The 27,629-nt window shown below is 38.9% G+C and overlaps 1 protein-coding gene across 2 annotated transcripts in view; it reads right to left on the bottom strand.

The window, feature by feature from the left end:
- top3a (DNA topoisomerase III alpha) overlaps nucleotides 1–27,629 on the bottom strand; it is a 51,120-nt gene that overhangs the window by 14,939 nt on the left and 8,552 nt on the right. The window contains exons 2-14 of one of the 2 annotated variants that reach the window (XM_072268532.1): nucleotides 25,253–25,312; nucleotides 21,348–21,421; nucleotides 19,988–20,063; nucleotides 16,806–16,914; nucleotides 15,575–15,718; nucleotides 14,273–14,443; nucleotides 9,983–10,083; nucleotides 8,971–9,045; nucleotides 7,448–7,530; nucleotides 6,431–6,638; nucleotides 3,808–3,993; nucleotides 3,202–3,331; nucleotides 2,458–2,571 (exon numbers count right to left, since the gene is read on the bottom strand). In XM_072268532.1, the coding sequence (XP_072124633.1) occupies nucleotides 2,458–2,571; nucleotides 3,202–3,331; nucleotides 3,808–3,993; nucleotides 6,431–6,638; nucleotides 7,448–7,530; nucleotides 8,971–9,045; nucleotides 9,983–10,083; nucleotides 14,273–14,443; nucleotides 15,575–15,718; nucleotides 16,806–16,914; nucleotides 19,988–20,063; nucleotides 21,348–21,421; nucleotides 25,253–25,312 (1,531 nt within the window). Of the gene's footprint in view, nucleotides 1–2,457; nucleotides 2,572–3,201; nucleotides 3,332–3,807; nucleotides 3,994–6,430; nucleotides 6,639–7,447; nucleotides 7,531–8,970; nucleotides 9,046–9,982; nucleotides 10,084–14,272; nucleotides 14,444–15,574; nucleotides 15,723–16,805; nucleotides 16,915–19,987; nucleotides 20,064–21,347; nucleotides 21,422–25,252; nucleotides 25,313–27,629 lie in introns of those variants that run through there. The other variant, XM_072268533.1, reaches the window with a different exon arrangement.

Here is a 27,629-nt window from a genome sequence, read left to right as displayed (position 1 = left end):
TGTGGAATAGACTGGACATAAGGAACCCACCTCGAGTATCGCTGTCTCCCATCACCCCTCGATGGGACCGTCTTGTTGCAGGGAAACAAGCCCAGGGCTCCCACTGATTCAGCGATATTGGTGTGTTGCAATGATTTTATATGTTCATACGAGGAAAATATGCGTTGTGTGTTTAATATCCAAACGTTACTTAAAATGTTATGATGCTATTGACATAATTCAGTGGTCCCCAACCTCTGGGCCACAAAGAATGCAGCGGTAGCCAGAACGCACCCAGCATATCTTTAAGAAAAAAGCTGAAATAAACAGGCTAATTAATTAGGTGCCGCCTGGCACGTAAATGTCGGCCCAGATCAGAGGCGATTGCTGATTGCGTCGCCTCTGATCTGGGTGGACATTTACGTGCTGGGCAGCACCTAATCAATTAGCTTGTTTATTTCGGCTTTTTTCTTAAAGGTGTGCTGGGTGCGTTCCGGCCACAGCTGCACCGCTGCATTCTTCGCGGCCCGGTATGGGTCCGCAGCCCGGAGGTTTGGGACCACCGTTATAATTGACTTATCACTATATTCAGGTGAGGAAAATATGCGTTGTGTGTTTAATATTAAATTCATTAGATAAACATCTTTAGAAACAAAATTGAGTGTATTAGCCACTTACAAGTGACTTATAGTTGACTTGTCACCTATATTCCGGTCATGATTAACACCTCCCCCTCCCACCCCCCGGTCCGCAAGAATATTGTCAATATTAAACCAGTCCACAGTGCAAAAAAGGTTGGGGACCCCTGGCTTATAGCCCAAGAGACAGTTGCTAATTGTAACTTGCTTTGTAGAATGAACTTTCTCATGCCTGATTGTATTTTATTTGATTACCTATATAGATACGATTGTTCGGCATGTCCCCTGGTGGTCACATTATGTATATGCAATTGTTCAGTGCGTCTCCTAGTGGTTATATTTCTTTGTATTATTCTGGAAGCTTCTCGGGTATTGCATGATTTGAATAGGGGCTATCTGATTGTTCAATTCTTATCTACAAATTTGAATGTAATAAGTATACTTTGAACACTTAAAAAGGAAGGGAATAGAAGATTGGCTAGCATACATGAAATAGAATAGGCATAAATGAGTTTTCTTTGAATGACAAGATGGCATAAGTTGTGTGCCACAGGGATCAAAGCATCATCTTTTAACAACTTAGCAAAGGTATCTAAGAGACAAAGATAAATAGAATAATTTACATCTGGATAACTTAAAAGAGTATAAAATGTGGGGAAAATGTGAAATTGCCCATTTTGCTAGGAAAATTAATCAAGTAAATGGTGAAAGATTGCAGAACTCTGAGATCCAGTGGGATCTGAGCATCCTCTTGCATCATTCAAAAAAAAATATGTATGCATGTATGGCAAGTAATTAGGAAAACTAACAGAGTTCTTGCTTATTGCAAAAATAGGAAGTCTGTGCTTTGGTTATTTAGGGCATTGATACTGTCACATCTGGAGTGTACGTACAAAACTGTACAGATTTAAGGTTGGTTGTAATTGTGTTGGAAGAAGTGTAAAGGTATACAAGACCGAAATCTGGAACAGGGATATTGCCTTATTTTGAAAGATTAGACAGGCTATGTTTGTATCCACTCTAGACTGGATTAAAACATATTATATCATGAAGTGTCTTGGTAGTATGGAAGTAGACAGGATGTTTCCTCTGCTGGGAGAACCCACAACCAGGAGTCACTTTTTAAAAAAAAAACCAATAGGAGACCAACAACTTAAGATAATAACTAGGCAAAAAAATTTCTTCCACAGCACTGAGTGTTTTTGGAATTCTCTCCCTCAAAGGGTAGTGAAATGAGAGTCCATGGGTAATTTTTAAAGACATGGATAGATGGACTCTTTATAAGGCAGGTAGTGAAAAGTTAATGGGATAGAACTGGAATGTGGAGCTGATGTCACAATTAGATCTCATGAAATAGCAATCTAAGTGGCCTACTCTTGCTCTTAATTTCTATGTTATTATTCCTTAGTCATTCAACAACAGTGAAGTTTATCTTTGTGGTTTAAAGCATCTGCATCCATGTCTCATAACTAGAAAACTGTGACTCGGATCCCTATGCTTATCAATTTTGGGCTAGTGAAGCATCAAGGTTTGCTGCAGCCAGCCAGCTGCATAGTCAGTGCCCAGAGATTACAACAAGCTTTGAGAGATCACTTCTCCCACCTCAACAATCACTGCCCGCCAAACACACCATGGCATTATTCGCAGAGATTTCTATACATTGTTAAAATACCCAAATATCATTCAAAGTAACTCATGGTCACAAATGTCCTATTTTTTTTACAATTTTTTTTAGTGCCAACATCACAGAAGGAAACAAGACAGGCCCAGTACGCTGGGTTTATAGTAAAACAGTATAAGAAATTGTTCCATTCTTAAAATTGTTGGTGTAAGTACTTACCCTCCACTAGACCCATTCCCAATTCCCCTGGGAGGAATCGTTGATCTGGAGTCAAGCCCACGTACATTCGGGATTTGATCGTCTCAATGTGGTCTGCATGAGTGGCATCAGTCCCTGAGAAAAAAACAACTACACATTAGCAACACAGCTCCACTGCATAGGTTTCTTACATGTCATATTCACTCCCAGCGCTGGGGCACTGAGGGTGCCTCTACACCTACCACAAACCCAATTCATTATCACAGTGGGGTATCGCATGGATACAGGCCTGGGGTCATGCAAACCTTTAAATGCCCATTTACACTATTCCTACCTTAATCCCAATTTTATTCTTCCATGTTTCCTCTCCAAGTCCCCATCAATTCTCCCCACATTCTATCACTCATCTGCATACCATGGCAATTTACAATGGCCGATCAACCTACCAACCCACATCTTTGGATGAGGGTGGACACTGGAAGACCTGGTGAAAACTCACACAGTAACAGGATGAAAATGCAAACTCCACCATGCAGATGGTCAGGACGTGAAAATGGCTTCACTCAAAATCAGAGTGATCTTGCCTTCTTCAGAGATGTGAAAGCATTTGGTGTCCGTCCACTGCAGAGTACAGCCAGCTCATCTTAGACTAAGCATAGAACCAAAAGCCCAGGTCAGCATGATATGGGGGTCGCACCAATCAACGTATACAGTCTATGAACACAAGATGTGCCAAACTAAAGAGATCTTGAACTTCAGACTAACCTATGCCATGCTTCTCCATCAGAGCAATAAGATCAGCCTCAGTCAAAAGCTGGGGTGGACTCGTCTCTCCATCGACCATCTCGATAGTGGTGGGTTGGAACTTGTTCCCTCTCTCATATACTGGTATAATCTAGAACAGACCATTTACTTTAGAACTACAGGAACTCTCAAACAAACAATTTCTGTTTCCCATTTGAACCACAAATTCCTTATGTGAAAATTAAGTAAGATAGAAGAGATTCAAGCATTGTTTTTGATTGTATAGACAATGCAGTTATACCCAAACCCAGTACATTTTCCATCCCCATCCTGACATACACTAATCATAACAGATCCATCAATTGAATGTCACTGGAATTCCAGAGAGACTGGAACAGGCATCCTCCTGTTCAAGAAGTGTTGTAACTATCTGTAGCCCATAATCCAGAATAAATAAAAACACTTGATGGTATTGTGTCTCAAAATTTGATCATTTGGTTTTACTCTTTCCCCGTCAAAAAGAATGAAAATTGTTTCCCTAACCAGATTGTATCCTGCAATATAATAAACCACGCAATGCCAGACTCAAGGAAATGTTAATAAGTTATTTTCTTCTTCACACAGTACCTTAGCATTCCATTTGTCATATGGATAAACCTCAAGATAATTCCGTGCAATGATCATAAGTCCATGAGCAACAAAACGTTCTCCTGCAATGTCAATTTCTACTGTCGTTTCCTGTCCCTGTGCATCCTGGGAGCAACACGCTAGAAAGTGTCGGACAATAAACTCATAAAGACGCTGCTCAGTTCCCTGAAAAGAAAGAAAATGTTTAGTACAATTACAATTCAATAATCGATTCTAAAGAAAAGCAGAACACTTCCAATTAGAAAAATACTTCAGTCCAATCTTTTCAAACTCAAGGAGGCACAAGTACAGTTTGTAGTTTAAGGATATGCTCGTTATGTCCTTCCCATTATCCCCTGCCCCAGGATTTTGCTGACTTCCTCAATCTCCAAAATCATTCTTTGAGATACCCCTAAACTGATCTTCGTTCAGTAAGATTTAAGACTGCTTAATGTCATTTCCAGCACATAAGTGTAAAGAACAAAATAATTGTTACTCCGGATCCAATGCAGTCCAAAACAGAACACAGTAAAAATAAAAAAATCTTTAAACATTCGTACGTAAGATAGCTTATAGACATAGATTGATTGTATGTCCACAAAGTGACACTAAGTCCAGGAATGTCTGTACATCAGGTGTCTGACAGGATTGAGAAGGTAGTGGTGGTTGGGGGCATTGAGGGGTGGGTCAGTGGGTGGAGGTGTTGATCAGTGTTATTACTTGCAGAAAGTAACACTTTTTTTTTTTGAGTCTGGTGATCCTGGTGCGGATGCTACATAGCCTCCTTCTTGATGGCAGTGAAACAAACAGTCCCTGAGAAGAGTGGATGGGATCTTTCATGTGGATGTTACTGGCCCTTTCCCAGCACCTTTCTGTATGTACATCCTGATGGTGAGTAGGCTGGTGCTGGCGATTCATTAGGCAGTTCTGACAGCCTGTTGTAGAGCCATCCTGTCCAGTGCAGTTTCTATACCATGCAGTGGGATGCTCTTTACTGTGTATCTGTAAGACAACACGAGTACAGATGTGCACAGTCCAGCCCTCTTCTGCCTCCTCAGGAAGTAGAGAAGCTTTCCTGATTATGTATAACGTGCTCTGGGACCATGAGAGGTTGTGTGTGAAGTGCACTCCCAAGAGTTTGAAACTGCTGCACCATCAGAGTAAAGAGGGAAGGAGTGTCCCACTAACAGCAGAGGATATTAGGAGTGAAGCAGTTAAATTAATGGAACTATAACTCATAGATTTGAAAAGACGATTTAATAACACAAATTGAAATCCTACTCCGGTTGTGGAATTTAAATTCAGTTAATAAAATAGAATTAACTACAATCCAGCATTGTTCACAAAATTACTGAATTGCTGTAAAATCCTATCTGGCTCTCTGTCTTCAGCTGAGGAAAAAAAAACAATCATTAACCAGTCTGGCCTATATGTACTCCAGACCCATCAACCAGGTTGCCAAAATAGGCTAGGCAAGTCATATAATTGTGCCATAACTCCATCAAAAAAGTGTATATAACCAAATGAAGCACCTAGCATTGACCTATTCACGGAATTGGGTTATGGTAAGGCTGCTTCCAGTACAGTCAACATTCCACAATGCACCCCATGTTACAGCAGCTTGGCTAATGGAAATTCACCCAGATGGAATTCAAAAATCACGACCAAAAGTTTGAGATATGGAATACAAATTCACATTTCTTGAACTTATGAGAGAAAACTAACTGAATAAACACAAAATTGAAAAAAAAACCAATTTTGTCAAGTTTACATTAAGCAAAATCACAATGCAGAGGATGTTATAGGAACACAGCACTTTTGTATGGGAGGGGTACTATAGATGGTTCCTCATGAGCTGTGTCTTCGTCAGGAGGTCTGTCCCACGGTCAAGCAATAAAACCCGGCATAGTCATTGTCCCAGAATCATATTTTACAGACAATGTGCCATATCATTTATCACAATCCCTGGATATAGCACATCTTACTGGCAAGTCAGACTCACTAGAACAGGTAGTATTGAAAGGGGCACAGACTTCCCATGAAAGTACCTCCTTTGAATCTTATACAAACTGAAATAAACATGAATTGTTCTGTAATACTCTAAAAGAATAAAATTACATTAATGAACACATTAAAATGTCCAAAAGGAAGAAGTATTAGCTAACAAATTACTTTTCCTGGGATTATGTCAAAGGCAAGAACATCAATCTGCAAGAGTAAACTGGTGGCACCATCAGATCATGAAGGATGCAGCTGCCAGACAGGGTGTCAGGTTGCAAGTGAAATAACTTAAATGATCTTATCCTTACATGTGACAGGTGCATCTATCTATGTTCATATTTGGTAGAAGTAACCTCAGCATATTCCCTATGGAGACAAAGCCCCATCTTCATATCAGGAACATTACGTTGTAGAACATTACAATCACACCAACAGGATTATCACAGAAGAGATAAGCTGCTCAGAACTAGGATCTGAAAGGCAATGTGAACTGTCGACAACAGAAGAAATACAAATTACTGCAGTACATAATCTCATAGTCCTCCTGCAACCTCATCCTGAGTCTGCATTGTCTTGAAATTAAACAAACAAGCGGATAAGAAAATCAATTCCAGGAGAATACCTGCAGGTTGTTAGTATATTTAGTTGGATGTATTGGTGGATGAGCCTGGTCAGACTTATGTCCACTTCGAGGTCTTGGCCCACTTCCGTCCAAAATACCCTGAGCGAATGTCCCCCAGTGTGGGTCCACGGTTTGCTGCTGCACCAGAAGGGTGAGGTTCAGGTCTTTGGGGAAGATATTGGTTTCTGTACGAGGGTAGCTGATATACCTGCACAAACAGGAACAAGGAACAGTAACGCGCTGTGAAACTGAGCTAGGTCCTTCATGTGGCAGGAACTCTGATCTGACTCAAATCTTTTTATCAATTTTATTTATTGAGATACAGTGCGAAACAGGCCCATCTAGCCATGCTGCCCAGCAATCCCAGAATTAACCCTAGTCTAACCACGGGACAATTTACAATGACCAATTAACCTACCAACCGGTATGTCTTTGGACTGTGGGGGGAAACCGGAGCACTCAAAGGAAACCCACACGTTTATGGGGAGAACGTACAAACTCTTTACAGGCAGCAGCAGTGGGAATTGAGCCTGGGTCACCTTTACTGTAAAGTGTTCTCCTAACCTCTACGCTACCGTGAATCTTAAGGAAATCGAAAGAAATTTGTCTGGACACAGTGGTGATGGATTAATTAGCCACATGGGCAAGGGCTGTGCACTTAAATTTGTTCTAGTTGTCATATACTAACCAAACCCGGCAACCCAGAAGTGAATAATTCAACTCGTCAACTATCATCAATTCCTTCAAACAGATTTCATGTTTATGCTCACCATTCATAAACATAAGTCATATGCAGGATATTTTGTATACTGATTAGCTCAGAGTACACATGCAGTGGAGACAGGAAGGACGATCTAACTGAATATTTGAAGAGATTTAAGAGAAGCGGGGAAATACAATATTGTATGTGCCCAAGGAGGGCGTTTAAGAGTAGGATCTCAGGAAGTTCCAAACATCGCATAAAAAGCTGCTGATGTTGCTCTGACAGCTCACGTGCAGCAGTACACAGAACCTCACCCTTGTGTGTATAACTTCTCTGCTATTCTCATCGTCTCCTTTGCATTGATCTTCAACTTCTTTGAAGCCAGTTTCTCCAATTCCTGTTTTGTAAACAAAATGTTAATTTTTAAACTTAATTCAATTTTCAGCTCTTGTTTAAGATTCAAATTTCTCCTAATAACAGTGCCCTTAATATAGTAAAGGGTTATAAGAGGTTCCATGAAGGCAAAGCAGTAAGGAAGGCTGGGTTTAATGGAAGTAACCTACAGGTAAATAGTACCCTAAGAGAAGCTTCTGAAGGTGCTGAAGGGCAGCAAAGGATCAATGCTATTAAACATCAGTATTTCATTTTGTCTAATCACAAAAATCATTAATTCTGGATACCTAAAATTTAGAGTTTACAAAAATTAAACAAAATGTATGTTCTCCAATCAGCTGAGCAGCATCAGCTTTAATGTGCACGCGAAAGCATGCTTACAGAACCCCCATTATTCACCAGGCAGGAAGAATGTCAGTAACCCTTTTTAAAACTTAAAATCTCTTAAATTCAGGCGAAAGCATGATGCTTACTTGATTAGAAACTATTTCTTTATGACCGTGTATGTGGATATTGTACGAGGAGCAAGCACAATAAGCAAACAATCAAAAGAGTTGGGTTCCAGGTCTCACCCAATACTCCACATAGTCAACATGAGCAACAGTTCTGGTTCATATCTCCTTCCAATCCAGAGAAACAGGCTCTTCCCAGATTACAGTAGGGTTCTGGAGTTGTGAACCTAAACAATGCCCAAGTCAGAAACGTGGCCACAAACCCAGTTCTTACCTTGTAGCTTGTAGCTCAGGAGGTAGACAAATCCACCAGTCTCCTAAACATTTGCATGCATCTACAAGGTGTGCATAAGTTAGGCCTTCACAAGCTTCAAAGGACCAGTACTAGTTTAACCAAGGTCAGTTACCTAAGTATAGACCAAGAATTGAAGCACGAAACTTCTTGGATTGTATAATGGTAGTCCCAAAAGTAATGATCAAAGTAGTACTATTCCATTCTTATGAAGACACACAAAATGTGAATATTTACTATTACTATTGAATGTCTAATATGGCAAATATATTCCAAAGTGCTTCATAAGAAGCAAAAATGTTAATGCCAAGCTCATGAGGACGTAGTTGGAATGAGGGCCAAAAGCTTGGTCAAAGAAGTTGGTTTAAAGGAACAAATTTAAAGGAGTAAAGAGTTTAGGGAGGTAAGTAGAACCTAACAGCAGAAATGCAACGGATTGTGAGTCAAATGGTTGAATTTGAATCGAGGGAGTGCAAATATGTTGGAAGGCTAGAGGCCTAGATGATATAGATTAAAGAAATAGATAGAGGTGGATGAAACCATGGAGACATACAGCAGTAAAGAATTAAATCCTGAAACTAACACTCCTAGAAGTAACATAGCAGCATGTTTTAGCACAATTTTATACAAGCCTATGTTGTTCTTAAATCATTGTAGCTTTTCATAATGCAATTTGTGCTCCATCCAGATAGATACACACCACAGTGTCAAGAGGCAAAGGTCTCCATTTGCTCTTCGGTTTAGTAAAGACATCAAATACAGTAGCAACTGGATCCTGTGATTAGCAAACAAAAAAAATCAAGACAGTATATATAAAAAAAACAAAGGCTCTACAAAATCAGGTATTACTTTGTTAATTGCTTTATTCTAATATCAGCCTATGGAACAATAGACAAAAAAGCTACCTTTGAAATCTTTTCACTAAAGGGTTGATTTCTTGTGTTCAAAGGCACAAAGTAATTTGTTTTGACATTGAAAAACATTTACTTGACCAAATTCTCTCCCGATTTTCTCAACATGATCATGCACATTATCAAAATAATATGAATGTTTGACTATTTCTGCCTAAATCACCTTTGCAGTCATCTGTGAAGAGTTTTTCCTGCTCTCTACTAATGCTCTTAATCATGATCATCTCCATTCTGTTTATGCACTTTAATAAAAACTTGCCTGGCATACATAGTTTTCTGTTTAAACCTATTCTTTTAACCTGTCCTAATGTCTAAACCTATATTCTACCTCTACTTCCAGCCCATGAAAGGTCATTGTCCTGATAAATACTTCCTCTTTCCACAAATACTGCTTGAACTACAAAATATTATCAAAATTCCTAGCCTCCCCCACCACATCAATTACATTAGCCTATCCTACAAATTCTTCCGCTCTCCCAGTTCCAACTCTATTTACATCGCTTCACAACACAGAAATTTTATTGTAACAAAATTATTAGCTCATGATTAAACTGATTTTTTTCACTTAACATCCATTGCCAATTTCCTGTCATTTGAAGAATTTACGCAGCCTAATTCTGCATCAATAAATGTTGACACATCTCTGCTTGTATCCAAAGTACTGATCTCCAATTACCATAACAATATTAACTATATTCTTCATTTGCTTCTCCAAACCAATTTTAATGCAGTTTGCTGTCCTCCCCAACGTCCAATTATTTTAGAGATACAGCGCAATAATTGAGATAAACACATGCTCACCTCCATGCAAATCTGGTAAAGTACAAGGCATGCTGTGTGGTTGAAAAGCCGATGTCGCTTCCAGTTAAATTCTACATTACCATCTTCATTCTCATGAGTAACTGAAAGACGAAAAGAGCCCCCCCAATGACATTTAGCAGACTAGTTATAAAAGCAAACCCATCATATTGTGTAACCATGTAAAAAAGCAGAGCAAGGTGGCGACAAAATGGTCTGAATTACAAGAATTATGTTGAAAAAAATCTAGTTCTAGACTCAGGATAAAAAACTGTAATATTGCAACAATTGATCTGTCGGATCATAGCCCAGTCTCTATTCTCTAATCCTGGAAAGGACAATGAGGAAAACACTATGGATGCTAAATTCACATATACTCAATAACCCAAAAGTAATGGAGAGAGTAAGGGGAGAAATCAAAGAATATCTAGACCTTAATGACACAGGAGAAACATCACCAGTGATCTTATGGGATACATTGAAAGCTGTACTGAGAGGGAAAATTATTTCCATTACCACTCACATGAAAAAAATCAATGCACAAAAATTAGCAGACCTTCAAGGAAAATTAAAACAACTTCAAGTTGTAGATAGCAACAAAAGTAATTCAAATCTAAAACAGGAAATTAGGAAATTGCAAAGTGAAATTGACATATTTATACATCGGAAACTCAAAGAAATTTTCTTTACCTGAGACAAAAGAATTATGAAGTAGGAGGTAAATCAGCTAGATTATTAGCATATAAATTACAAAAACAACAAGCAGACAACACAATTCATAAAATAAAGAATCCAAAGACAAAGCTTGTGGAGAGTACAATAGGGAAAATTCAAGAGAGTATTGAAACATATTATCGAGAGCTGTACTCACAACCCTGGGCCCCCAATGAGCCCTATATAGACAGTTTATTGAATTTTTTAGATCTACCTAAACTTACAGATTTACAAAATGAAAGTTTATTAGAACCAGTAACTGTCAAAGAACTGAACGTGGCCATCTCTAGGTTAAAGGCTGGAAAGTCCCCGGGTTCTGATGGGTTTACCTCAGAGTGGTACAAATCACTGAAGTCACAGTTAGCCCCATTACTACTTAACACCTTTAAGAGAGGAGAAACTCCACCTTCCTGGAGAGAAGCGATTATTTCAGTTATTCCTAAAGAGAGTAAAGATAAACTAGAATGTGGCAATTATCGGCCAATTAGTGTTCTTAATTTAGATTACAAACTATTTACATCTAAATTAGCGCGCAGATTGGAAAAGCTTTTACCTGGCCTAATCCATTTAGACCAGACTGGATTTATTCAACAAAGACAAACACAGGACAACATAAGGAGAACTCTACACATATTAGAACAGGTTAATAAGAACGAGACAGAGACAATGGTAGTAGGATTGGACGCTGAGAAAGCTTTTGATTCGGTTAGTTGGGCATTCCTATACAGAGTGTTAGGAAGATTCGGCTTTCAAGAAAAGTTTATTAAAGTAATTCAGACTCTATATGACAGCCCTACAGCCTGAATTAAGATAAATGGGGACTTCTCTGACTCCTTCATTTTAGAAAGAGGCACTAGACAGGGATGCCCAATTTCTCCTCTCCTTTTTGCGTTATATATTGAACCGCTTGCCCAACTAATAAGACAGAGCGAAATCGTAAAAGGTATCAAGGTGGCAGGGATTGAACAGAAAGTGGCGTTATTCACAGATGACGTTTTGGTCTATCTGAGCGAACCAGAAAATTCATTTATAAGATTGTTTACACTGTTGGATGACTTTGGGAAAATATCAGGTTATAAAATAAATGTAAAGAAAACGCAGGTTATGTCCCTAAATTATACACCATCCAAAAAATTGCAGGATACATACGATTTTAAGTGGGAAGCTAAATCATTAAAATATTTAGGAATAACCCTGCCGAAGGATCTTTCAACGCTGTCACAGGTAAATTATGGGCCATTAATCGCAGAGATAAAAGCAGATATGCATAGATGGAATCTTATCCCCTTTTTAAGTTTAAATTCAAGGATAAATACTATAAAAATGAATATTCTTCCTCGGTTACTGTATCTTTTCCGTACTTTACCTGTGGAGGTGGATGATAATCAATTCAGGGAATGGGACAAATGGATTTCCTGCTTCATTTGGCAAGGAAAGAAACCTAGAATTCGATATAACACCTTACAGTTAGGGAAGGAAGGAGGAGGTATGGTTCTTCCTTGCCTGAGAAATGATTTTTATGCCTCACAGATAACCCCTCTGTTATATTGGGAATATAAGGCTAGGTGGAAGGAAATAGAATTTAGATTAGTTGACAGTTTTCCTCTACAGGCTTCAATAGCTGTCAAAGGATTGATGGCCCAATTGGAAAAATTTCAAAACAGTTGGATAAATCTTACATTAAAAGTATGGCAGAAGGTGGTTAATTCGTGTGGAATTAATAACATGTTAAAACTCTTCAGATGGTGTGCATATGATACCGAATTCCTTCCCAACAGAGGAGATAAAAGATTTGAGCTATGGATAAAGAAAGGTCTTACAACCTACTTCTCATTTATAGATTAAAGAGTATTACAAAATTTCCAAATCCTGCAGACAAACATGGCCTAGAACACAATGACTTTTTTAGGTACCTTCAAGTACGAAACTATGTTAACCAGAGTTGTAGATATACAGACCCATCAACAGTAGAATTAGAATTTTTCAAGATTCTGAATTCGGCTTGCAGTTCAATACCTAGTAAATCAGTTTCTCGATTATATAATGCACTCTCCCATGCTAAAAATGTAAACACATTGTATATTAAAGAGAAGTGGGAGAAAGAAGCGGGGTTGGTACTTTCAGAGGAGGCTTGGGGGAAAATCTGCAGCTTTCAATGGTCCTCGACTAATTCTTTGACTTGGAGAGAACATTGTTGGAAAAATATTATAAGATACCTCAAGACCCCATATCAGGAAAAATATAAAGACACAAACGTGACGTGTTGGAGAAGGTGCGGCTCCAAGGAGGCAAATCATTTTCATATTTTCTGGGATTGCCCTAAATTAAGTATATATTGGGAAGGTATTCATAGAACATTAGTTAAGGTACTTAGGTCCCAGATACCTCTCAACTTTGAGACGCTCTATTTGGGGCATGTATTGTTTCTTGAACGGAAGGAAGATATAAAGTTGCTGCAGGCCCTCTTAGCAGCAAGTACGAGATCAATCACTAGAAAGTGGCTAAATCCAATACCACCTACATTAGAAGATTGGCACAAAATTATCTTGGAAATATTTAAAATGGACAAGTTGACTTACTCCCTGAGAATTCAAAAAGAAAAATTTTATCAAATCTGGAATAAATGGATTGAATATATAACCCCAATGCGAGCAGACTTTAGATGACTCTCCTAATGATTTATACTGCTCTTATCATCAACACAGTAATATTGCTAACGTAAGCACCCCTAGTCTAAATGTCTACTGTTTTTTGTTTTCTTTTGGAAAATAGAGAATTAACACAAGTAAAGGAAAAAATTTGGGAAAGGGATAAAAAATGATAAAATTAAGTAAATAAGTACATAGGGATTGGATAATTATGTCTGGGGGCAGGAGCAAGCATGAACAAATTAGGATATAAACACCTACAATGGTTGTTACATAGGCTTACATACAACATTTTGGACCAGTAGAAATGGTCCAGAAGAGATATATGGAAACTATTATTACTATTTTTCTTAACAACTAATACCATTACTTAGCCTAATAGATTAGAATTACCACTGTACATAGTTATCTATTTAAGTGTCTAATTTCCTTTTATATCATCTCAATGTGTACTTAAGAATGTATAAATAATTATAGTTTTATACATATAAAAATGGAAAAGGTTATACGTGTGAAAAAAGTACATGATACTTGTGAATTCCTTATCCAAATAAAAATAAAATTTAAAAAAAAGAAAAAAATCTAGTTCCAGCGATCATTATACAGAATTATCACCATTTGTGTCTAGATTACTTGGATATCTAGCCATGACTTATTTTACAGTACTTATATTCATATCAACACTTTAGTACATAACACACTCATGAAAATTAGCAATGTTCTGCCCACCTCTTTCTTTGAAAGCAGATTCATCCTCGGGTCTAATTTCACAGACATTCCTACTTTCCATGTGCTTTCTTTTCAAGTACCCATGTTTCAGATATAAGCTCCTATGAACTATTCAACCAAAGGGGCAGGAAGGAATAATACACCAGTTTGAACTTACTAATATTTTGTACATTTCTAGAAAGGTTTGAGAATTGTACTATACCTTTGATTTTATAGAATATTTCCTGAATAAAAGCCTGGATCGCTTTGAAGCGTTCAACCACAAACCCCAGTGTTGGAAACTGGCAGCTGCCATAGCTGATGAGCTGATTTGCCAGCACATTTGGAAATATTTTCTGTAGACGCAAGGTCTGAAACCGGGTGAAAGCAGCACCTATAAAGAAAATCACACAGCTCACTTCAAAAAGGCAGAAGTGAGGGACACAAAAAAAGCACCAAAAGGTCTCAAAGGCACCATCGGGGAGGTGGTGGTTTGGAAACAAAAGTTCACTTGGAAGGCAGGGAATGGGGAAAGGCCTGATTACAGGAGTATATGTGAGTTATTGAGGTTAGGAAAGACATTACAGGAATGAGGAGATTACAGATCAGGGAGAAGATGATGGGTAAAGGGCAATTGACTGGAGGAGGAGGATTAAAATAAATCCTGGCAATAGGAATACAGATTAAAGAAGTGGCCATAATGTTGGGTTAAACCACAGTAACAGAGTGAATAACTTGAACCTGAACAATAGAGTTGCTGGGGGTGTGATAAAGGAAACAAATATGACAGGAGCAAGACACATAAAAGTTGCTGGTGAACGCAGCAGGCCAGGCAACATCTCTAGGAAGAGGTAAAGTCGACATTTCGGGCCGAGACCCTTTGTCAGGACTAACTGAAAGAAGAGATAGTAAGAGATTTGAAAGTGGAAGGGGGAGGGGGAGAGGGAGATCCGAAGAAGAAGAAGAAGGGAGAAGACAGGAGGGGGAGGGATGGAGCCAAGAGCTGGACAGTTGATTGCAAAAGGGATATGAGAGGATCATGGGACGGGAGGCCTAGGGAGAAAGAAAGGGGGAGAGGGGAAGCCTAGAGGATTGGCAAGGAGTATAGTGAGATGGACAGAGAGAGAAAAAGGAGAGAGAGAGAGAGAGAGAGAGAAAAAAAAGAGAGAAAAATAAATAAATAAATAACAGATTGTGGTACGAAGGGGAGGTGGGGCATTAACGGAAGTTAGAGAAGTCAATGTTCATGCCATCAGGTTGGAGGCTACCCAGACGGAACATAAGGTGCTTTTCCTCCAACCTGAGTGTGGCGTCATCTTGACAGCAGAGGAGGCCATGGATAGACATATCAGAATGGGAATGGGACGTAGAATTAAAATGTGTGGCCACCGGGAGATCATGCCTTCTCTGGCGGACAGAGCGTAGGTGTTCAGTGAAACGGTTTCCCTACCTGACAGGAGCAAGTGTGCTGTGTGAACATAGAAAGCTCAAGGCAACCATATTAAATATAGGCTGAGCCTCTTACCTATCCGAAGGTCCAATTCCTGCCTTACATCAACGGCATCACTGACTTTCTGATCGGGTTCCCCGAGATTCTCACAGGCTCGTCTGATGGAATGAGGTGTAATCTCAGAAAACCGTGCTCGGAGCACCTGCAGGTTGGGCTTCACTGTCTCAGGGAGGAGCACGCAGAGTGAAAACGGTTATCAAATTCAATCTTCACAAAACACATAGGAAAGTGTTTCTTCAATACAACAAAGCTGTTCTGAGGATAAATAATACAACTAGGAACAGCCAAAGCCTTACCTATTCCTCCTCCATGACAAAGAGAATACCTCAGCAGAGCCCCCCAACAGCAAAAGGCTAAATGCCCTGTTTCTCAAGGACAATTAAAACTATTTATAGTGCCAGCTACCAACTAATGACTAAGGACCAACAATGTAAAACCTGAGAGGTTCTCATCAAAGTAGGTGGTTGAAGGGGAGTGTGGTCAGCCAGAGAGAACACAGGGCTGAGATTTAAACAAGGAAAGACCAAGTTTTGCTTTTCATTACATTTCCACAGAATTACTTACTCAATTCAGATGCCAGCCTCCTGAGTTATTTTTTGAAATAATCACAAAACACTGGCACAGCACCATCAATGCTGTACAGTTATAGTAAAAAGGCATCTGTTAGTCTTGCGAGACCATGGATCTGCGCCTGGAAAGTCTTCACTCTCCAGGGCGCAGGCCTGGGCAAGGTTGTATGGAAGACCAGCAGCTGCCCATGCTGCAAGTCTCCCCTTTCCACGACACCAATGTTGTCCAAGGGAAGGGCATTAGGACCCATACAGCTGGGCACCAGTGTCGTCGCAGAGCAACATGTGATTAAGTGCCTTGCTCAAGGACACAACACGTTCCCTCGGCTGGGGCTCAAACTCACGACCTTCAAGTAGCTAGTCCAATGCCTTAACCACTTGGCCATGTGCCCACACTCAGCTATAGTACATACACACCATTGATACAGCACTGGCAATTTTCCAACCTGACACTAGCTATCTTGCATGCCTTCTGAGAGCCAGCTCAGTCAGGATTGGGAGGAATTAGAAACTGGATGTAGGCATTGCAAAGCTACAATGACTCTGATGAACATTTTAACCCTTCCTATCAGCTGTCCAAAACAATGCACGTTTTCTGTAACTTTTTTGTTTAAGACTAATACTCAAACACACAGGCACATTGAACCAGTAGAATCTAGCGCCACATGCATATTTACCTGCTTTACACACATGAACTATTTCAAATCCAATGTTCTCCCCTTCACGATCACAGTCAGTCCAAAGGATCAGAGCCTGACATTTCCTCACTTCTCGCTCCAGGGTTCTCTAGAAAGTCAACAAAATTAAAGAAACAGCAGCAACAATTAAGTTCTGCAGATACAAAGTCACTATCCTTTACATTATCCGATAAATGACTACTTGATCAAGTGGAGCACGAGTTAGGTACGATAAGCACTTACATAAGCCATTCTGCCCATGAAGCTCATGTCATCACTATCAGGAGTACATCCAGGTATTTGTTCCCCAAACTGCCGAAGGTTTTGCCTCCACCACCCTTTCATACGGCATACCTCCTTCCTGTCTACCCTCCTACACATGACATCTTCCACAAATTCATTTTAATCTTTCCTCCAACTATCTTAAATCTACCTTCCCTATCATGAACCTCTCTTCTGAGGAAAATAAAAAGTTCCCATTTATCCACTTATTTATCTCTTCACTTTTATACAATTACATTTTCTCTCAGTTTCTGTTAGAGTTGTACAGCAGAGAATGGGCCCTTCTGCTCATTATGTCCATATCAACCTTTGTTACCTACCTGCACTAAACCCATTTATCCTAATAGAAGGCTGCCTGTTTATGCATTACCTATTTAAGTGATTGACCCGTCCTGTAGAAGGGTTTCGACTGTTTACTCTTTTCCATAGATGCTGCCTGCACTGCCAAGTTCTTCCAGCATTTTGTGTGTGTTGGTTTTCTAGTGTTTGTAACTGATTGTCTAATTGCCTCTCACATGTAGTAATTGTAAATGATTCCACCATCTCCTCTGGCAGTGTGTCCCAGGCAGCAACCACTCTGTAAAAAAAAAGTATCCCCAAGATCCCCTTCAAGTCTCACTTCTCAAAGAAAACTCTCAGACCAGCCAATTACACTTCTCCAAATCTGTCATTATCCTTGTAAAGCCTTCCTGCACCTTTTGTTACCCTATCTTTCCTGGAGTGTGTTAAACAGAACTGTACAATGTATTCTAACTGGACCAACCAGTCCTTTATAGTTTCAGCATTACCATCCTGCTCTTGTAACCTTTGCTTCAACAAATAAAAATTAAGCATCTTGGTAGCCTTCTTAAAGAGCTCATCTACTTAATCGGCTGCCTTCAGGTGATCTGTATGCATCTACACCAGTGGCACACACCATCCAACCTACTGGAAAATCCAAGTTCAGCTCACCTCTGGAAATGCTGGGCTCACACTTAAATGGAGCGAGCTCCAAAAAGCACAGTTAGTGAGACCCAGCATGGTACAGTGACTTCCTTCAGTGAGGCACCACAGTAGTGCAGCAGTTAGTGAGATGCTATTACTGCTCAGGGTATTGGAGTTCAGTTCCAATGCCGTCTGTAAGAAGTTTGCACACCCTTTCCATGAACACATGGGTTTCCTCCAGGTGCTCCAGTTTCATCCCATATTCCACAGACATACCGGTTAGCAGGTTAACTGGTCAAGGTAAATTGTCCTGTGATTAGGCTAGGGTTAAATAGGTGGGTTACTGGCAGAGCAGCTTGCTGGGTTTCAAAGGGCTTGTTCCACACTGTATCTCTAAATAAAAATTAAACGGCAAGAACCAGTTCCAGAAATGCACTGCCAGTTGGTTAAGCTCCATTACCATGAAGAGGCAAACTCAGGAGGAGTAACACATCACTTTTCTGGTAATTTCTCCCACTTCCATCTTCTCTCTTTTTCCATTCTTCATTCTGGTTACCCTACCACCCCTTCTCTTCTCCTCACCTCTCTCTGGTTCCTCTCCTCCTTCTCTTTCTTCCATGGTCCACTGTCTTCTCCTATTAGATTCCTTCTTCTTCAGCATTTTACCTTTTCCATCCACCCACCTTGCTCCTTCTCATTCTGGCTTCTGACCCCTTTCCTTCAAGTCCTGATGAAGGTCTCAGCCCAAAATGTCAACTGTTTATTCCCCTTGATAGATGCTGCCTGCCTCACTTCCTCCAGTATTTTCTGTGTGTTGCTCAATAATTACTTACATGCTTTCATGGAATCTGCGTAAGATATCACAGAATCAAGGATATCACAGGATTTAAAGGGAAATGAAGGAAGTAGGTTTAAAATTTTAAACACGTACAAAAGAAGTTGGAGGCTGATAAATGCCAAGGACCTCATGGTTTACATCCTAGAATTATGAAAGAGGTTGCTTTAAAACTAGTGGATCCTTCGGTTGTCATTTTCCAAGTTTCTGTTGATTCTGGAATTCCACATGGAGGGAAGCTAATAAACAAGCCACCTATTTTTTCAAAAAATAGTTCATTATTTAATTAGTTCACTGTTTAAAAAAGGGAAAGTGAAAAGAGGAAAGTGAAAATTGTTACTCTAACGTTAGTGGTAGGGAACAGCTAGAATCTATTAAGAAGCATGTAGTAACAGAACAGATCGAAAAGAATGATACAAATGAGCAGAACCAACGTGGATTTATGAAAGGAAAATCACGTTTGACTAACCTGATAGAACATACTGAGGGAGCCGTGGACGTGAAGGGTTTTGATTTTTAGAACTCATTCAATAAGGTCTAAGACAGGAAAATGATCAACAAGGTCAGGGCTCATGCAATTAGAGGTAACACAATGAATGTGGATTGAGAAATGGTTATCAGACAGAAAATGAAATGTGGGGATAAATGTATTGTTAAGTTTCAGGTTATGACTGGTAGGTAACTACAGGGATTAGTGCTTGTCAAACAGGTGTTCACAATCATAGACTAAAAACAAGTCAAATTATAATCAAAACATTCACCATTATTACTGGCTCAACAGACCATGTGCAGGGTGAATAATTCCCCTGGGTGAGGAGCCTAGATCCAGAGGGTACAGTGTCAGAATAATGTGGAAGCACCAAGATGAGAAATTTTTTTTCAGTGAACCTTTGGAATTGTATATCCTAGGCTTAACTGTTGTATTCATTCAAAATAGGGATATGTATCAGCCATGTTCTTAATGAACGGTGAAGCAGACAAAGGGCTAGATAGTCTACTCATGCTCTTATTTCTAACATTTTTAAAACTGCTACAGGAAGTATAAGTTAAATACAACTCATTTTAGACTGTCCCATGGACAGGTATATGTGTAGAATGAAGTATATGCAATATATGATCCTGATAATATTAATGAATATACCTTAATGTCCACATAGTTCTCCGGACAATACTTCTCGATCTCAGCTTCAAAAAGGGTCACAGGGTTACAGCTGCGCCTAGGTATTGGAAACAAAAACTTCACAGAGCAAATTCCAGACAGAGCCTAGTGTCGCATTTTTAGAGCAAAATGGTGAAAATCATTTTTTGTTTTAAAGGAGGACAGGACAATTTTGATATGAAAAGTAGATGGAGGAAATTATAGTATGATTTTTGCTTAAATGTAAGCTTCAGGTTAGATCAATTTAAGTCAATAAGTTTACAATAGAGTGTCGGACGCCTGATTATTGGGCAGCAACAGCAATGCTGAACCATTCTGTGGCAAGGCATAGATTCACAATATAAAATACTAAGAGGGGTGCTTAATTAAGCAGGGAAGTCTCAAACTTCTTAGGGGGTCTTCAGTGATATTATTCTGGCCATTTTCCAATACTCGGTTCTTCACAAAAATAAGCAACAGCACAATGAAGTTTCTTGCATGAAATCTGATCGTGTGTCGGTGACAACTTTTATTTTGATGGACAGTCACAGCTCCCTAAGTTTCTTGAAATAACAGTAAACAAATGCTTTAAATGGTACGCATTTAATTGTATTTGTAATTTCCAGCATTTCAATTATTATTTTTACAGCTTTTTCAATAGTATGATTTACATATTTTTAACACTCAGAAATTTAAAGGAATCTGAAAGCCAGAGTTCTGACAACCAAAGCCTCAGTAATTATGAACCAGCTTATCTTTTGCCCATTATGGAAGCCACGGACAGTCAGCAATAAACACATTATAACATCACCCATCCAGAATATGCTTAAGTGAGTATCGAAATGGTTAAACATTGGTAGCTTACTGCTCATTGAGGCAGATATGTTCAGATCTCAGGGCTCAAAAAAATGGGTTTTAAACTTACCAGTGCAGAGATGGGTCTGCCCTGATTGCCAAACACATGTGTAACATTTCAGTAGAATCTACACATTTCCTTTGCATATAAACTACAGTACTAAATTAGTATCAGCAATTCAGGTACTAAAAGACACAAAGATGACTCACTAGTCCAGTGAAATACTCCAGTTAGTTAGCTTCCATAATGCAGACTACGCAGACCTTGACTTTGCACTTAACTGAAGTCTTCAATTTCGGGCACTAACACATCAACCAACTGGATTAAGTCATGGAAAGCTTTGAAACATTTACAAATTCTGCAATTTTTCTGCAAGCTTTCTCATTATCAGTTCTACATGCAGTTTTAATGTTTTCTGGGGTTTTAAATTCAAATCATATTATCCCAAAATAAACCAAACCTAATTTATGCTTGAGGAATGAAATTCGTATTAAAATAAAAACTTACCATTTCTGAAAAGGTGCTTTAAATTCCATCTCAAGTAAGTGACCTGAGACAGAAGTCATCACAATAGCAACATTCTGCAGATTTGAAGATGGGAGGGAATAAAAGAAAAAGAAGCACATTCAGTCATTACCAAAGTAAAGTTTATTGTCATTCACACAAGTACATGTAAGCCCAAGTGAAATAAAAACTAATCGGCACCATTATCACATAAGCAGCATTCACAAGTAAAACATAAACTCAACAAATTATAGGTAGTTTTTACAAGAACATGATTAGAAAAAAACTTTAAAAAGTCCATTTTAGTTCAAAGTGGTGATATCATTGTAGTTTTGCTGGTTGGTTCAAGATCGAAGTGGTTGAAGGGAAGCAGCTATGTTTGAACCCAGTAATGAGTCTTCAGGCTTCTCTAACTCCATTGGTGGGTGCTGTTTGAATGGACTGGATGGAGGCAGCATTTTACCAACAGTAAAATAAAATTAATTGTGTAGTGGTTTTTTTTCCTCCTTCACACCCTTGCACTTGACAAAGTAAGTTTTTATTTAACACATTCTAGTATTAATTTAAAACGAGCTTGTAGGTAGGATCCAGTTCTCAAGAGACAGTATCTACCAGTACATTAGGTTTTGACTATGATCTTTTATACTAGCGCATGGATGTCTAACTTTCTTACTGAACAAAGACTGGTTAGTTATGTACACCTTCCTCATTTGAACTTAATGTTTTAAAATAATCTTTCTACGGGGAACTCAAATTTGGGTACACTAAACTTCTCATCCCACATTCTACTTCTATGAACACTTCTCTAATTTTCACAAGTCTGGGAAGATTAGTCCAAGTACTTTAAAAAGAACTTTTTCTTTAAACTGAACATCGAGAGTTGTGGACACAGCACAATTCATCATAAAAAAAAAGCCTCCCCTCCACATACTCTGTCTGCACTTCCTACTCAGGAAAGCAGCCAACATATTCAAAGACCCCTCCTACCTTGGATATTTTCTCTTCTCTCCCTTTCCATCAGGAAGAAGATACAAGAGCTTCAAAACTCACACTGCACAGCTCAAGTACAGCTTCTATCCTTCTGATATAAGGTTATGGAACAGATCTCTTGTATGATAAAGATGAACTTTTGACATCCTAGTCTATCTCTTTTTTTTAATTTTATTTTTATTTGGATAAGGAATTCACAAATATCATGTACTTTTTTCACACATATAACCTTTTCCATTTTTTTATATGTATAAAACTACAATTATTTATACATTCTTAAGTACACATTGAGATGATATAAAAGGAAAATAAACATTTAAATAGATAATTATGTACTGTGGTAAATCTAACCTATTAGGCTAAGTAATGGAATTAGTTGTTAAGAAAAATGGTAATAATAGTTTCCATATAACCCTTCTGGACCATTTCCACTGGTCCAAAATGTTGTATATAAGCCTATGTATCAACCATTGTAGGTATTTATATCCTAATTTGTTCATGCTTGCTCCTGCCCGCAGACATAATTATTCAATCCCTATGTACTTATTTACTTAATTATTTCATTTTTTTATCCCTTTCCCAAATCTTTCCCTTTACTTGTGTTAATTCTCTATTTTCCAAAAGAAAACAAAAAAAATAAACATTTAGACTAGGGGTGCTTACGTTAGCAATATTACTGTGTTGATGAGAAGAGCAGTATAAATCATTAGGAGAGTCATCTAAAGTCTGCTCGCATTGGGGTTATATATTCAATCCATTTATTCCAGATTTGATAAAATTTTTCTTTTTGAGTTCTCAGGGAGTAAGTCAACTTTTCCACTTTAAATATTTCCAACATAATTTCGTACCAATCTTCTAATGTAGGTGGTATTGGATTTAGCCATTTTCTAGTGATTGATTTCTTACTTGCCGCTAAGAGGGCCTGCAGCAACTTTATATCTTCCTTCTGTTCAAGAAACAATACATGCCCCAAATAGAGCGTCTCAAAGTTCAGAGGTATCTGGGACCTAAGTACCTTAACTAATGTTCTATGAATACCTTCCCAAAATAGACTTAATTTAGGGCAATCCCAAAAAATATGAAAATGATTTGCCTGCCTTAAACAGGTGTCTAACCCGATAGTTAAATATACCTTACGTATTTGGTTTCAATTCAGAAAATTTTTTGATCTTAACCAATTTGGGCTAGCGATTCCTATTTTAGGTAACATATTTTTTCCTCCCTCTTTTACAGATCATGCTTTTCAAATTTGGAAGACTAAGGGTATTTCACGGTTTTTGGATTTATTTTTAGATGGTTCCCTTATGTCTTTTGAACAATTATCTAATAAATATAATTTATCAAGAATACATTTTTTTAGATATCTACAAGTTAGAAATTTCCTAAGTACCATACTTTCTTCCTTTCCAATGCTTCCTCCTACATACATTTTAGATACTATAATTAACCTTAATCCATGTCAGAAAGGTGCATCGGCTATTATTTATAATATTATTATGAAACTTAGGAAAGCTCCATTTGATAAGATTAGGTCAGATTGGGAACAAGAATTGGGATCTATTATTTCCGTGGATGACTGGGGGCAGATTTTACAATTAGTCAATACTTCCTCTATCTGTGCTAAACATTCCCTAATTCAATTTAAAGTTGTTCATAGAGCACATATGTCCAAAGATAAATTAGCTCGCTTTTATTCTCATAATAATCCTTTTTGTGATAGATGTCCGGGGCAGATAGCTTCTTTAACTCATATGTTTTGGTCTTGTCCTATTCTGGAAACTTTTTGGAGAGACATTTTTAATATTATTTCCAAGGTATTGATTATAGATATCTCTCCTCACCCTATTACTGCTATCTTTGGACTACCTAAAATTTCCAGTAATCTCTCTCCTTCAGCCCGTAGAATGATTGCATTTCTTACTTTAATGGCGAAAAGATGTATTTTACAACATTGGAAAGAGCTTAATGCTCCAACTACCTTTTTTTGGTTTTCTCAGACGATATTATGCTTGAATTTGGAGTAAATTAGAAGCAATCTTTATGACTCTTCATTTAAATTTGAACAGACTTGGAGATCTTTTATTCAATATTTTCATTTAATGTAATATATACCCTTCTTGTTTTTTTTTACTGTTTTTAATGGAGGTCGGGATTGAGGATGTGATTTTAAGTTTTTTAACTCTATTTGGTTTCAAGTTAGCCCATTGCTTTGCTTTGCTTTTAGTTAGTTGCACTGTGGGTTTTTTTTGGGGTTTTTTTTTCCTTTTCTCTATTGATATATATAAAAATTAGTATACTGTTATGTTACCTTGGTATGTTATGTTTAAATTACATTGTTTGTATTTTTTTTTGTATTAATATCTCCTGTAATTTTATTATATTCTAACAGTGTATTAATGCCTATATGGCTTACCTTTTTGTATACTTATTCAATAAAAAGATTTAAAAAGAAAGAAAGATTTGCCTATCCTAGTCTATCTCATCATGACCCTTGCCCAGACCTTTCTCTGTAACACCAGTTTCTGCATTGTTATTCTTTTTGTACCACTTTGATGTACTGTACTTTATGTTTTGGAGTGACCTGTATGGGTGACTGTTTTCACTGCACCTCAGTATATGATGCTAGAATAAAACAATTGCCATTCTAGAAGGAGAAGGACATTTTTATGAGTGCTCGATTATCCAAAAATCACACCATTCAGCAACATGAAAACATGTTCAGCTATAAAGGTTGGAAAAATGTGTGAGTGGGGGGGGGAGATGCAGGATGGGGAGGGGAGGGGAGGGCAAGAAGAGTTGGAAGGCGAGTTGGAGCAATTCATTTCTCCCAGTCACCCCCAGCACAGATATAGCAGTGAGAAGGAATGGCATCAAACAAACAAAGTTCCATTTAAAGGAGTAGAAAAACAAACACATACCTGACCAAACAGATTACACTCATATTCATAGATCTTGTTGAATTTTGAAAGCCCTTCTCTCTAAATGAAGTAAAAATGTGAATGTTATTGACATTGTACCAAACCAAACCACACTAGAGTGAAAATCTAAAATGATTTGCCCAGAAAGTGCCCAGGCAGCACCTGCAGAAAATGATACAAGACTTGATAATTCAGGCCAGTGACGAGTGGGAAGAGAACACCCATTTACAGTGATGGTGGTGATCTTGGGGCTGCAGAGGGGAGAGTAGAGAAATATCCTGGAGATGTGTGGCAATATTTGGCAGACCTTCCGGAGGGTGAGGAGTGAGAAGGATGAGGGGTTTTGAGGGGAGGATGGGGGTGAGGGACAGGTATGGGCAGGTGAGAGGGAAGGGGGTGAGGGGAAGGGAGGGTTGAGAGGGAAGGGAGGGTTGAGGGGGAATGGGTAGGGGCAGGAGCTGAGGGGAGAAGGAGTAGGGACAGAGGTTGAGAGGTGTAGGGGTGGGTGAAGGGGAGGGGGAAGGAGTGTTGGGGAGCAGCTAAGGGGTGTGGGGGAAGTGAAGGATGGGGGTGGGGGTGGGAAGTGAGGGGTGGGTGTGAAGGACGGGGGTTGGGAATAAGGAACCTTGGTTCTCAAGGGATATTGCAACTCTGATAAAGAAGAAGAGGGAGTTGTATGAAATGTATAGGAAACAGGGGGTAAATCAGGTGCTTGAGGAGCATAAGAAGTGCAAGAAAATACTTAAGAAAGAAATCAGGAGGGCTAAAAGAAGACATGAGGTTGCCTTGGCAGTCAAAGTGAAGGATAATCCAAAGAGCTTTTACAAGTATATTAAGAGCAAAAGGATTGTAAGGGATAAAATTGGTCCTCTTGAAGATCAGAGTGGTCGGCTTTGTGCGGAACCAAAGGAAATGGGGGAGATCTTAAATAGGTTTTTTGCGTCTGTATTTACTAAGGAAGCTGGCATGAAATCTATGGAATTGAGGGAATCAAGTAGTGAGACCATAGAAACTGTACAGATTGAAAAGGAGGAGGTGCTTGCTGTCTTGAGGAAAATTAAAGTGGATAAATCCCCGGGACCTGACAGAGTGCTCCCTCGGACCTTGAAGGAGACTAGTGTTGAAATTGCGGGTGCCCTGGCAGAAATATTTAAAATGTCACTGTCTACGGGTGAAGTGCCGGAGGATTGGAGAGTGGCTCATGTTGTTCCGTTGTTTAAAAAAGGATCGAAAAGTAATCCGGGAAATTATAGGCCGGTGAGTTTAACGTCAGTAGTAGGTAAGTTATTGGAGGGAGTACTAAGAGACAGAACCTACAAGCATTTGGATAGACAGGGGCTTATTAGGGACAGTCAACATGGCTTTGTGCGTGGTAGGTCATGTTTGACCAATCTGTTGGAGTTTTTCGAGGAGGTTACCAGGAAAGTGGATGAAGGGAAGGGAGTGGATATTGTCTACATGGACTTCAGTAAGGCCTTTGACAAGGTCCCGCATGGGAGGTTAGTTAGGAAAATTCAGTCGCTAGGTATACATGGAGAGGTGGTAAATTGGATTAGACATTGGCTCGATGGAAGAAGCCAGAGAGTGGTGGTAGAGAATTGCTTCTCTGAATGGAGGCCTGTGACTAGTGGTGTGCCACAGGGATCAGTGCTGGGTCCATTGTTATTTGTCATGTATATCAATGATCTGGATGATAATGTGGTAAATTGGATCAGCAAGTTTGCTGATGATACAAAGATTGGAGGTGTAGTAGACAGTGAGGAAGGTTTTCAGAGCCTGCAGAGGGACTTGGACCAGCTGGAAAAATGGACTGAAAAATGGCAGATGGAGTTTAACACAGACAAGTGTGAGGTATTGCACGTTGGAAGGACAAACCAACGTAGAACATACAGGGTTAATGGTAAGGCACTGAGGAGTGCAGTGGAACAGAGGGATCTGGGAATACAGATACAAAATTCCCTAAAAGTGTCGTCACAGGTAGATAGGGACGTAAGGAGAGCTTTTGGTACATTGGCCTTTATTAATCAAAGTATTGAGTATAAGAGCTGGAACGTTATGATGAGGTTGTATAAGGCATTGGTGAGGCCGAATCTGGAGTATTGTGTTCAGTTTTGGTCACCAAATTACAGGAAGGATATAAATAAGGTTGAAAGAGTGCAGAGAAGGTTTACAAGGATGTTGCCGGGACTTGAGAAACTCAGTTACAGAGAAAGGTTGAATAGGTTAGGACTTTATTCCCTGGAGCATAGAAGAATGAGGGGAGATTTGATAGAGTTATATAAAATTATGATGGATATAGACAGAGTGAATGCAAGCAGGCCTTTTCCACTGAGGCAAGGGGAGAAAAAAACCAGAGGACATGGGTCAAGGGTGAGGG

This window comes from Mobula birostris, chromosome 9 (genome assembly GCF_030028105.1).
Source record: "Mobula birostris isolate sMobBir1 chromosome 9, sMobBir1.hap1, whole genome shotgun sequence".
NCBI classification, from domain to species: Eukaryota; Metazoa; Chordata; class Chondrichthyes; order Myliobatiformes; family Myliobatidae; genus Mobula; species Mobula birostris.
Note: the sequence above shows the minus strand (reverse complement) of the source record. Positions and strands in the feature narration are given on the sequence as shown.